This window comes from Panthera pardus, unplaced genomic scaffold (assembly GCF_024362965.1).
Source record: "Panthera pardus isolate Hobbes unplaced genomic scaffold, ASM2436296v1 HiC_scaffold_2, whole genome shotgun sequence".
Classification (NCBI taxonomy): domain Eukaryota; kingdom Metazoa; phylum Chordata; class Mammalia; order Carnivora; family Felidae; genus Panthera; species Panthera pardus.
This window is the reverse complement of record NW_026526765.1, coordinates 63,339,024-63,352,050: the sequence shown is the minus strand read 5'-3', so window position 1 is coordinate 63,352,050 and position 13,027 is coordinate 63,339,024. Positions and strand designations below refer to the sequence as shown.

The following is a 13,027-nucleotide window of genomic DNA, read 5'->3' as shown; positions in this document are numbered from 1 at the left end:
AATAATTTCTACCCCATAGGATTGTTGAATGAATTAAATGAGTTAATATATGTAAAACTGAATATCATAAGCATGTTAGCTATTATTATATTAATTATACAATATATATAATTATATTAGGTATATATAATTATATACATTAGTGGTATCTGAAAACAGGATTTGAGGCATGTCATTTGAGTTCGTATTAATTAAAGCTTTAAACTAACCAAAAACAAAACAGAAAACTAGAAAAAGACCTTATTTTTTGTAATACAAAAAATATTCACAAAATACAATGCCTTGCCATATCAGTTATTTAGAGGATTATTCACATATTTGAAATCTCTGTTCTTGCTCCACAAACATGGATAAAAGAGAATGTTAAGGCTGGACAAAAAAACTAACTGAAGACGTTATCCTCAATTTCAATTCACTGTACGTACTCAAACCTGCACTAAACAAATGTGAAAAACATTCTGATTTATTTCAAGTTAAAACAAACATTGCCTGGTGTTAGTTACGTATCAGGTGAATTCTTTCCTTTCAATGTAACAATACCAGGCTGGCCTTTGATTGAATACTAACATCATAATGTGGCCATGTAAGCTGGATCCTGTAACTTCTGTGGTGCATTTCCAGATCTCTACACAACACCTTAGGAATTCTTGACAATAGCCATCGAAACTGAATTACTAATATCTATAAAATTTCTTTCCTAAAATGAATAGCTTTTAGGGTAATAAATTCAAAAATGGCAGCGGTTAGGAAAGAGTGTGGTTGTGGTTGCAGCAATTGCAATTTCACAGTAGCTCACTTCAGGATCATAAGGAACTTAGGCATCACCTCCATCATCCCCCACATTTTATGGAGAAACCGAGGTCCCCAAATGCTATGATATTGATAGGGCCAAGACCATAACCTAGGTCTCCAGGCTCCCAGTCAAGTAAGTGTTTCTTTGAGTTTTTCATATTAAATTTAACCAAGTAATCCATACCAACCCAAAATGGCATTTTTTCTTTTTTGCCAAAAACCAATTCAAAAGAGTAATTGTTAAAATACACACACACACACACACACACACACACACACACACAGAACTACATTCATTTAAGTAAGCACTACAGTAGTCAGTTTACTAACTTCGTGTGATTTTTTTTCAAAACCCAATCAGGATTTTTTAAAATCCCTTGTTTCTATTGTGACTTTCAAATCACCACCACACTTGCTCTTGGCTCCCTGAACCCCACTCCCTTTCCTAAAAATGGTGGGGACGGTGAGCAGTAATCAACAATCTACTTTCTAATCCTACCACATTTGAGCCAAGTATATTGACTCATCCTTTTTCCCATCCTCAGCATAATAGACAACAATCCTAAGGGAAGAGTTAGTTTCCTAGTTAGTTAGTTTTAGGATCAATCTTAGTCTATTCTATTATTATTTCATATACGCCTCCAACTGAACCGAAAGATTTCACGTTAAACACATTCCATTAGCCTCCCCAAAATACTAATAATGTACATATATATAGTTTATTCATTTTCCGAATTTTTTATTTTTCCCAAAGCAAATCTTTATCAAAAATCAGTAAACTGAGAACAGAAAATAAAGCATGAGGTCACATAAGTTCATTCTGTCACTGTATAGTAGTAAAATAAAGTGTATTCAGTTCTGAACCAATCTTAATCAGTTGAAATGTACAGAATGCCATCTCAGATCTAAAAATTAGCAACATACGAATAATTCATAAAAGTCACCTTTGCACTACATTTTCCTTAAATGTATGTTCAAAAGAGTACTAAAAGCAACTTTTTTAAAAACAGACTTCATGAAATTGCCAATATCTAAAAGAGCCTTTTTTTACCTAACCACTAACACAAGATAACTGCTCTTCAGTTTTGAGTAAAGAATCCTTTATAAAAGCAAAAGCCAACAGCTTTTTGATACTTAGACAAAAAAAAAAAAAAAAAAAAAAAAAGTTTAAAACTCTAAAATAAACTTAATGGAATATTTTAAGATACATCCTAACTGTTACACCTGAATCCTTCAGGGAAGGGACATTTAATTCCTTGGAATGACATAGGATTCTCTTAGCAGACTTCCCCTCCCGCTAAGCAAATGATTAATCAAAACAGATAATTCTGCTTGTGCTGACATCATATTTGGGGACATTGCAACTATTTTGTAATCTGCTTTAGCCCTTGCAGAAACGTCTCTACAATAACCCTCTATCTGTGGTGCATGCATGTGTATATACACACACACAATGTACATACACACATATGTACATACACAGGTATACAGGCATGTATTTTAATCCTTGTTTTTTTAACCTAGAATTGGCACTCGAATCAGCTGTGTGCTTTTGCACAAGTTATATCTTTCTGATACTCAATTTTATCCCTCTGCAAAATGGGGATAACAATAGAACTTACCTTGTGGGGTCATTGTGAGGACTGACTCAGTGTTAGCTTATTATCCCATATAAATTTCCTAAACACATATAAACAATCATACCCCCGAAGTGTACAAACTTAGTGGGGCATCTGATGCTCAATTAACTATGAAATTCCCTTTATGTCCTATCTGTCAACTAGACCGGCTGCTCATTAATTCAAAAACATCAAACAATGTGACTCTTACAGAGTAAAGATACACTGGTGGCCAGAAAGACAAGTGATCTTTGCCTGGATCTATTTTTAGGAACGGTTTATCTACACCCCTAGTGTTAACACTGGAAAATAAACAAATGGATGAAAGGCATCATGAAAGAGTCACTCTGAGATCAACAGTTTCATGGTATTTGAAAATAAATGGGGATGAAGAAAACATTTAGATCATTTCTGTACCAGTCCTTACTGAACAGGGCAGGCCGGAATTTGCAAAGAGGTTTAAGAGGAATTGCTGAATTGATGAATTCAGACTGTTCACACTGCAAGGTTCAAAGAGGTTCCAGGTTTAAAATGTAACCAGGGAGAAAACTATAATTCAATAGTTGGTTTTCACTGAATCACTACCCTACACTACAGTGGAGGAAAAACATGAATTCTGTCATCTAGTTACTTCATGCAGGCAGAAAATGATCATCAGTTTCCACAGTGAAATATACTTGTATCTATACATTATTTATTCCCACCTAAAAAAGTAGGGAAAAAACCAACCCTGCTGCTCCTGTCAGGCTAGAAAGGTATTACAGTTAATAATTCTGACATCATTAGCTATCTGGTATTCATAAGTACGCCAATTCATACTATTATCTATGGGGGAGATTACAATTAGAAATTTCCCAAAGAAACCGCTGAATATTTTGTTCCAAATTATACTCCTGTCCTGCCAAAATAACGTCTGGTAATTAACTCATTTTCTCAGAAGAGTTCTGATATGCGCACGAACAATTCAAACTCTCTTTAGTTAAACAGATACTACAGCAGGCAATTTCCTTATTCATCTTAATCTATAAATGGAACATAATCTTACCGGAAAAGGAAAAATGTTGTCAGCCCTGTTCAAGCTATCTTCCATCCAGGATTTAGGAGCAAAGGCAGAGCTGGGGCGAGCGTACTTCTGCAGCTGAATATGATTGCTTGCAAAATTTTTCTTCAAAGGCGAGATGGAGTTCAGGGGCGTTATTCCTCCATTCAGCCCTCTGCGGTGATCTCGGCCTTGGGAACCTCCCCAGCCACCATATCCACCACCTCCCGGGCTCCACGAAGAAGATGGTGTAGGAGAGGGGCTCTGGTAGCTGCTCCACGGAGAGGGGGGCTTGTTAAGATTATTCGCCAAATGAGGCAGCTGGTTAAAAGCAGCATTTCTATGTGTGAAAGGCGGGGGATGGGGACTGGCGGGAGACCTCCTCTGCTGCTGATGCTGGCTGTGATGATGCTGGAAATGAGGGTGATGAGGGTGGTGCTGTGACAGAGGCCCGATCTGAGGGGAGAAGCTGCCTCCAAAGCCAGGGCTGACGTGATGGGGGAAATTCTGGAACAACAGAGCACCGTTATTGGCCGAAGCAGCCGGGACCCCTCCCTGGTGAAAGAAACTTGCATCTTCGTTGATGATTGTAGAGGAAGAAGGTGCTATCGCTGCCGACCAGTTACTGAAACCAGTAAGGGACGATGCACTAGACGTCAAGGGTTGGGTCGAAGTCCCCAGCCCCGTGGCTTCTTGATAATCAAACCCTGTCAACACTGGCGATTCGATTCTTATTTTCTCCTTCCCGTTGCCGTTTTCCGAAGAATTGTCCCCTTGATTTTCTTCCGACTTGGTCTTCTCGGTTTCAGGCAGTATTCCGGCTTCCTGACCTGGACTGGGGGAGAGCTGCTGCTTTTCTAAAGGGTCCTGCTGTTCCTGTTGCTGACTTTTTGCTTTTTCTGACCCCAATATCTCATCCTGAATGTTATGGGTAGCTGGAGCGGGAAAGAGCCAAGCTGACCCCGCACTGCTGCCATTGGCAGCTGTATTATTATTTATAAAAGCAGCAGGGCTGGGGGTGGCATTTTGGTGATGGTGTGGAGGCTGCAGATGTGGATGGAATCTGACTGGAAAAGCAGATTTATTCCCAGTATTGCTTTGCACTAGCACTCCAAACCCGTAATCCCCCATTTATCACTTTTAGGATCAGAAGCTTACGATAAAAAAGGGCAACCCGGTGTCCCGCGTCTTTGCGTCCTCCACCCGAAATTTAAGTCGTCTGTTTGCAGTGTCTTATTTATATAGCTAGCTCAAAGATCGCAGCTTATCACTCGAAATAGTTCTGATTTGGAATTCTGGTCTCTGAAAGGAAAAAAAAAACTAAAAAAAAAAAAAAAAGTCTCTTAACACATGGACATGAATCCGACTGGGCTTGTTTCTAGGAGGGAATAAAAACGAAGAGGGCAAAACTCAAGTCTTTGGTTAGTAAAATAGGCGCTTTCTTTTTCCAAAGGAAAATGTACATGAATGACAAAAACACAGCTTCTCAAGCATCTATGGATGTAGAAGAATAAGCCTTGCGCGGAGTAAAAATATATATATATATAATTTAACAATCACATATGGTCTTCCTCAGCAGTTTAGATTCACTCACATAAAAATTAGAATAGGGCTAAGAGGAGAATACGTTCTTTTCTTGGCAGCTTGGTTAAAAAAAATCAGGAATAATTTAAGAACATTATATATTATATATTTATATATATAGATTATATTAGGTTATCTGGGGCGGGAGGTGAATTCCTGGTTGCGGGAGAGGAAATCAGCATTGACTAATGGAAAGATGATCGCAGGGAGGTCTCTGCTGTTCCCGGTCCTGTTTCTGCTCTTTCACGGGGCGCAGTTTTGGCCTCGGGGGCTGTTCCTGAGGCTCTGGGTGCAGATCTTGCTGCGGTCGCTGTTCCTGGGCTCCCCCCCGGCCTCCTCTCCCCCATGAAAGGGGTTGGAAACACCCGTTTCTCCCTCTTGGGGGGATCGCGATCAGCAAGGATTAGCGAGACTCGACGACAGGGAGCTGGCGGCCCGGGGGTGCGGGGACCAACGGGGCGACCTGGAAGGTCCTGCAGTTTCGGCCTCTTCCCCTCTCTGCGGCTCCGGGGTTTTTTTCCCTCATGGGACCCAGGGGCGGTTTGTTCAGTTCTCTCAGTTCGATTCTCCGCAGGGGGGGTGGGGGGGTTGGGGGGGGGTGGGGGGGGCAGGGAGAGGAAAAAAAGGGAAAACCCACTAGTGTAGTTATTCTAAAAGAAAAGGGCCTCCCCCCTTTGTGCTCTCTCTTCTTTCCCTCAGATTAAAAAAAAAAATCTATAATTTAGAAGGCTTTTGTTTCTCCTCACGGTTGCTGGGCCGTCGTCGCCGCCGCCGCCGTCACTTTGCCCCGGTCCCGCAGTCCCCGCTGTCGTTGTTGCGGACTCCGCCTGGCTCTTCTTTTTCTCTCCTTCTTCCTCCTCTTCCTCCTCTGCTGTCGCCGATGCCGCCGCCGCCGCCGCCGCCACCGCCTCCCGGTGTCCGGGTCCCGCAGCCGCGGCTGAGTCCTTCTCCTCAGGACCGAGCCGAGTGAAATGACAACCAGCTGGAAAGACCGAGAGACACTTCCGGTTCGAAGAGGGAGGGGTGGGGTACCGAGGGCACCCCGCCCACCTGTCGAAATACCAATCAGCTGTTAGAATTTAGACGAGGCCACGCCCCCCGGCTCCGGTCCCCTCCCAGGAAGGTCGAAAGCTTACCTCGAGAGACGCCCCTTCCGTCTGCGCCTCGCCCAGTGAGGCCTGGCGACTGGAACCCGCTCCCCCACCCAGAGTGAGCGCAGCAGGTTGCCATCTTTAGTGTGGGCACAGGACCCCTTCGCTGTTGATCTCCCCTCCCATCTCTTTGCAGGAGTTGCATGTAGGGACGCACGGAAGAGAACGGATCCCTCGAGCCCTAAGAAAAAGAGCCAGGGTCTTGCGGATCCGAGTGGCGACCGGTAAAACCAAGGATGAACGGGAGGCCTGCCCACAGTAAAGGTGGGTCCCCGGGCATCACGTGCTTTGGCCCGAGCTCCGCCCCAGAGGGATCTGGAAGGGGAGGCGGGTCTCCCCAGCCTCTGTGCCGAGCCTGGAACTGCGTACGTCCTTGTCCTGCCTGTTGACCTCACGCGGGACTCTCCCTTCACCTTCCATTCCACCACCCCCACTCCCCAGCGTGGCTTAGCTGGGAGACTTGGTGCAGTCTATCAGGCACAAAGATACAGCTGCTGTAAACGTATGTGGTTGAGACCTCTTCATCCTATTCTAGTCCGCTCTCCACACCGTACCAGAGAGACATTTCCAACACGAAAATCTTACGGTCTTCCTCATCTGTTCAGATCTTTCTATGAAAAAGGCCAAACTCCTTAGTCTGGTATTCAAGGCCTTTCCGCTCTGTGGGCGGTTGTATCTTAACACCTCATCTCCGAACAAATGCCCCACACCAAGCTGCTCCAAACACCCTCCCGGTGCCTTTTAACATGCCCTTTTCTTCATTCTCCACTTGGTAAACGCTTGTTTTCATCTTAGGAATCCGTTCAAACGCTACCAGCTCTGCCTCCTGAATTCTCTTAACGAGCATCCATGGCCCATTAGTCCTGTGTGTCTCATGCTCGTTTATCCCATTATTGTAATGGCTGCTTATGTCTGCCAGACCTGGGCTCATTGAGGAGAGGACCTTGTGGATAGGAGGACATGGGTGAATCAATGCTGAAGAAATGAATCAACAAACCAACTACAGTGGACGCTATCTGGAATGACAGCCTCCTTACCAAGTCTGAATTAATTCATTCCTTTTGCTGTTTGGAGTTCATGCCTCTCAAACTCTTATCATTTGGGTGATTCATTAGCTGCTCCAGCGTTGGTCTTGTTCATCTTTGCACATTCCCACTTACGACCGCCATCAGGGACTAGGGTAATGCCTCACTCTAAAGATGATGAATAAGTGTTTCCCTTTAGTAGGAAATGAGAAATGAAAAATGAAGGGAAGGAATCACAGTAGAGCCAGAGTAGGAAAAAAAGAGCGGTCAAAAACTTTTAAGAAGCAGCTCATGAACACGGGTGGCTTCCACTTCATTTCTATTAGCCTTCCCTGAATGGTCCTAACTTCTTCTGCCGCAGTTCCTCCATCCTCCAACACTTCCATGTAGAACGCCTGTTTAGAGCCTGAAGCCGTGATTTTTATTCTCTTTCCTTCTGTCATGACCATGAGTCTTACCTCTGCAATTCTATTTGGAGTTGTTTGGGCATAGGGATTGGGTCTTAGTCTGCTGTTTGTTCCCCACGACAGGACATACCTTGAGTCTTGCCGGTTCGGTTCCACCAGAGTGTCCAAGGTGTCATTTCTTCCAGAATGGTTGCCCTGACCGCCCCTCTCTCTAACATCTTGTAGACTCCTCTCTTTACATTACTGCTAGTTGGGGGCGCCTGGGTGGCTCAGTCGGTTAAGCGTCTGACTTCGGCTCAGGTCACGATCTCGCGGTCCGTGAGTTCAAGCCCCAGGTCGGGCTCCGGGCTGATGGCTCAGAGCCTGGAGCCTGTTTTCCCATTCTGTGTCTCCCTCTCTCCGCCCCTCCCCCGTTCATGCTCTGTCTCTCTCTGTCTCAAAAATAAATAAACGTTAAAAAAATAAATAAATAAATAAATAAATTACAGCTAGTTGTCAGTGGGTTCATTTCTTAAGGGCAAAGGTTTTATCTGGTTATCTTTGTGTCCCTAGTGGCCAGCGTAGGATCCGGCACAGAGCAGACTCAGAACACGTTTGTTAAGTGAATGAATGAATGTTCAGTACCCAGTAGATAGTTGAGTCTTTTGGAGCTACCAATTCTCCGTGGCTAAAATGGCAGCCATGACTTGGGGGGAAAAGGACTGTCTTTGGAGCCCAACAGTGTATTTGAATCCCACCTCTACTTCTACTTCCTGGTTGTACAACCCTGGGCTTTACCTCTATGAGCCCCCACTTCCTTATAGACCAAATATGAATGATGTTTTCCTCTCTCACTAGGTTAGTAAATTACACGAGCTACATGTGAAGGGCTGGGCTGAGGTTTTTTTAAAATATCAGTTCCTTATTAACATATTAAGTGCAGAGAACTTGTACTTCACAAGCGTCTTTTGCCTAGAAGCAGCTGTGAGCATGACAGAATCCAGGAACCCGTGTTGCTTTATAGGGGGAGGAGGCAGACCTGAGCCACAGTCAGGGTGCTGCTAGGTCAGCCTGTTCTTTTAAGACTAAATCAAGTATGGGCAGTAGGTTTAGGCTGGACTGGAGCTAATTGTCACTATAGACATCAGGCTCCTGGTTAGGGAGGAGAAGCTTGGGAGAAGGAAGAGGGAAACAATTCTCGTGGATCATTTGTCTGCTCAGAAACCCAGGATACCCACCCCAGGGCTGCCCTCCTTAAAAACATTCTGGCCTCGGAAACTGGCCTAGGTAACCATGACAACAATTCAGCAGCTCCATTTAGGATCTCCAAAGGGATCTACAGTTGTAGATGAGTGCTGGCTTGAACGCTGTGCTGGCAGAAGAGAGCCCCTCCATGAAGCATGCTCCCTGAGAACCTTTCAGTTTGCAGAGAAAGCAAGCTCTGCACAAACATTAAGGTGCTACCGGATAAAAACAAACAAAGCGAAACAAATAAACCTCCCTCCCTGTCCAGCAAGGAGCTGACACACCTTCAAGAGAACTTGTAGCGTAGTGAATGCCTGTACCTTGCTGGCTGTTGCCCAGCCCCCTCTGGGGTTTGAGGTCAACCACACCCCAAACCCAAGCCTCCCAGGAAGCATGGCCCTAATATCTCCTTCACCGGCCTCTTTTAAAGCTTGGCAGGTGATATAAATCTCACCCCGTAATCACCCAGAGTGAACTCTGCCCCAATCCCAACTCTGATGTCCTCCACCACTGCCCTTGAAGCATCCGTCAGCCTTCCCAACAGCACACACCCCACTCCCCAGGGGCCTGTCTGGTGACTTTAGTAACCAGCGCCACCACCCAAGGCCACTCATGTTGTGCACTGTGCAATTCCATAAGGCGCCACGGACTATTATGGGAATGCCACCCCCTGGAGTTATACAATGTGGCGGCCCTGCTTCAGTTCATCTGAGTAAAACGCAGAGGCACCTTGTGAAACGATGACACCCATACAAAAAAAAGTACACCTAGGTACTACTGTAAATTATATGAGCACATTCTTATTGCATGCAGAAACATTCAAAGCAGTTGATCCATTTAGAGGTTAGAGTTGGTGGCCCAGGAGCTTTCTGTGATGGAATTGAAGGACACGGTGTCCTTGATATTGTTGAGTAGTGAGCTGTAGTGAGAAGGCAAGTCTGGGCAGGTTCATGGTCCCGTCCCCTAAGAGATTAATACCCAGCTACTTTGCCTAGCTTTGTTAATAAGCCTTCTAATGTAGTGGTAGAATATATGTTTTACTGGAACTAAGAAAATATAAAAGTAGTATATTCAGAGGCAGGTCCTGTGAAGGTAGAGGAAGAGAGAAGAGTAGAATTACTTTTGGAATATCTTCTTGTCCACAAGCATCTGGAAGCTTACTCCCAGAAGGCAAGCTAGACAGAAAAAAAAACCAAGTTCCCAAAGTAGGTTTTATTAAACCCCGCCTCCGATCTCCACCCTGTTTTGATATTGAAAAGTGTACATGTTTCCTTAAAAAAAACCACTGTTTTGTTTCATCTTGTTTTATCGTTAATTGCTGGGTTATATTTTCCCTTTTTGTTTGTTGTTTTACAATCTGCACGAACCCTCTGCGTCTTAAACACTGTTTTTTCCCTGCTTTCTCATTCAAGGTTATTATCATTAACATAGAGTCCATATTAACAAGCCATTTTGGTGGGGGTGGTGAAGTCAGTTCCTCCAATGCACTGTTACTACCTAAATGGCTTGGAAAGGTCCTGGACACAGACATGCTTCACTTGAAATTGCCTTCTCCTGGCAAAGATTTAGGTGAGCAGGAACAGGGGGTTGACCTTCCAAACTGTGACATGCATCACATGGGATGACTGTTGTGGCCTCGGCCACCTATGTGGATGGGCTGCCGACCTAGATCACCCCTTGCTGTTTTGATTGGACACACTCCACCTCCCTGCACCAAACCCTGGCCTTACTGCTGAACAGCTGCCATCTCATACCCTGTGGATAGGCCGGAGGATTTTCACCTGTGAGACTAGAAAAAGAATAGCTTTTTGGAGCTTGCAGGGAAGATGCAGGGCCCAGAGGTCAGACCCAAATTCTAGCCCCAGCATAGCCATAAGTTCATAGGCACTGGTTCAATTTGATGATTTCCTTTCAGCCGGAATTTTTACTACCGAAAGGGTTTCACTTTGGAACTCTTAACCAATAAAGGTTCAAAGAAAGGCATTATAAAAAAAAAAAAAAAATTTGCTAAATTCTTTACTAAGTAACTAACTTCTTTTATATCCGAATTTCCTGGTCCCCTATTCCTGGAGTATACATATTCCTGAAGAACAGTTATGCGTTGATTCATAAGCATCCAGCCTCACACTTTAGTGTGCACTGGGCCTCTTAGCAGCCTGTCAAATGCAGATTTCTAGGCCCCGTCCCCCAGGATATTCTGATTAAATTTTCTCATACTGCTTTCTCATAAATTTTAAAGTACAAGAGATTCTCTCCAAATTATGTAAGAGCACAGAAAAAAACAAAATCACAATGGCCCAAGCAAAAACAACTTCCTTTCTCACATAAAAGGGATTTGAGAGAATCAATAGAGGGCTGGTGGAGTGGTTTCAGGAAGTCATCAGAAGCTGGGTTCCTTTTATCCCATTCCTTCCCTCCCTAAAATGTAACTTCTGCCTATGATCCAAGATAGTTGATCAAGCTCCAGCCATCACATCTGTATTTTAGACTGAAGGAAGGAGGGAAAAGATGAAGAAGACATGACCCTTCTGTTTGAGGACACTTTTTGAAAGACCTACACATCACTTCCGTTTTCCTTCCCCCGGCAGGAACTTGGCCATATGCAATTTGGGCAAAAGAGGTTGGGAAGTATGGTCTTTATTTCACGCTCAGGTGACGCGTTAAAAAGTGACACTCTATTATCAGTGAAGAATAGGGGAGGTGAATACTGATGGATGAGGCACTTTGGCCTAGAGAAGTTCAGTGTCGTACCTGAATTGTGTACTCGAGTCAGTGCCCTCGTTCTGCAGTTGAGGAAACAGGTCCAGGGAAGGGCCGTATCTAAAATCAGTTATTTTGCTCAGATAGTTTGACCCAGAACTCTTCCTCTTCCCAGTGGTCCTCAAATTCAGCGTGCTTCAGAATTATCTGGAGGACTAGTTAAAACTAGAATTTCTGATTGAATAGATACAGGGTAGGGCCAAGAATTTGCATGTCTAACAAGTTTTCAAGTGATGCCAATGCTGCTGGTTTGATGGAACATGCTGTGAGGACTAGTGATCCATTGAATGTCCCCACTGGGCCTTCAATTCACTGTGACCAGCCTTAGTCCACCTCCCATTTTCTCTGGTTTGCTAAATGGTGCCATGATTCATTCTCTCGGTTGGCTAAGCCAAACACAGGAGTCATCCTAAACTCCTCCTCTCTCCTCCTCCATCCTCTTAGAGTTGGACCCCAGGTTTTCTTCATTTCCTCTCTTCAGCATTTCCTCCTTCTCTCCATCTCCTACTTTGGTTTAAGTCTGCTCAGGTCTCACCTGGATTTTTTTGCAGATGCTATCTTCAGGCTGAATACCTGGCTCTGCTCACTGAATCTTTCTAAATGGGGAGTCTAATTGCTCCATTGTTTAAACACTTTCAGTGGCTTTGTGATGTATTCAACTGTATTTTTCAAACCTCATGGATTTTCATTCCAGCCTCACAATTTTTGCCATATTGGGGTAGCTCCTGCATTTAATAGGTTTCTTTAAGTTGGCCTACCTTTTAAAAAAACTTAAAAACTTGTTCAAGGTAATGTGATTTACCACTCAAAAGGAACAACAATTATCATTCACTAGAACCTAAAAGTATGTTGTAACATATAAATATTGAAAACAAAATAACGGTGTGAATTTCTCCTAGATCCCAGATTACAAATCCAAGGACCTAATTTTGCGGGCTTCTTCCTCCTTGTTAGAAAGGAAGGTTAATAAGCTTAGAAAGGTGCTAAAGTCTTACTAGCCCAATCTTGAAAGGTCTTCTTTACGTAATTAGAGGGACTGAAAGAGAATGGAAAGGGAACTCAGTTTCTCACTGTGCGACTTAGGAGTACACACTGCGTTGTCTGGGTACGACGTGCAACCATCTCGTGTACCCCACTAGAAAAGGACCCACTGTCTGAAAAGCACTGCCAGACTCCTTAACATCGCATCCCATGCACCTCACCAACCAGATGATGGTTCAGCATCATTTTGTGCAGCTCCCCCAGAACCTTGTTCCAACCATCCTGAAAAACTTGAGGTTCCATGAACCTGCCATCAGTCACAAATACCACTTGTTACAAGTCACAGAATGCATGAGTAAGAATGACCTAACCAATAAGAGGTTATTTTTCTCACACATCAAGGAGTCTAGAGGTGGGCGGTTGCTGGTGAGAGGTGACTGGTCAG

General features: G+C 44.0%; 1 protein-coding gene across 4 annotated transcripts in view; it reads right to left on the bottom strand.

Annotated features, from left to right (window-relative positions):
- CPEB4 (cytoplasmic polyadenylation element binding protein 4) overlaps positions 1-6,025 on the bottom strand; it is a 67,348-nt gene extending 61,323 nt beyond the window's left edge. For all 4 annotated transcript variants that reach the window (XM_019450346.2, XM_019450347.2, XM_019450349.2 and 1 more), the window contains exon 1: positions 3,457-6,025. In XM_019450346.2, the coding sequence (XP_019305891.1) occupies positions 3,457-4,581 (1,125 nt within the window). In that variant the 5' untranslated portion in view covers positions 4,582-6,025. The remainder of the gene's footprint in view (positions 1-3,456) is intronic.
- Between the last annotated feature and the right edge of the window lie 7,002 nt (positions 6,026-13,027).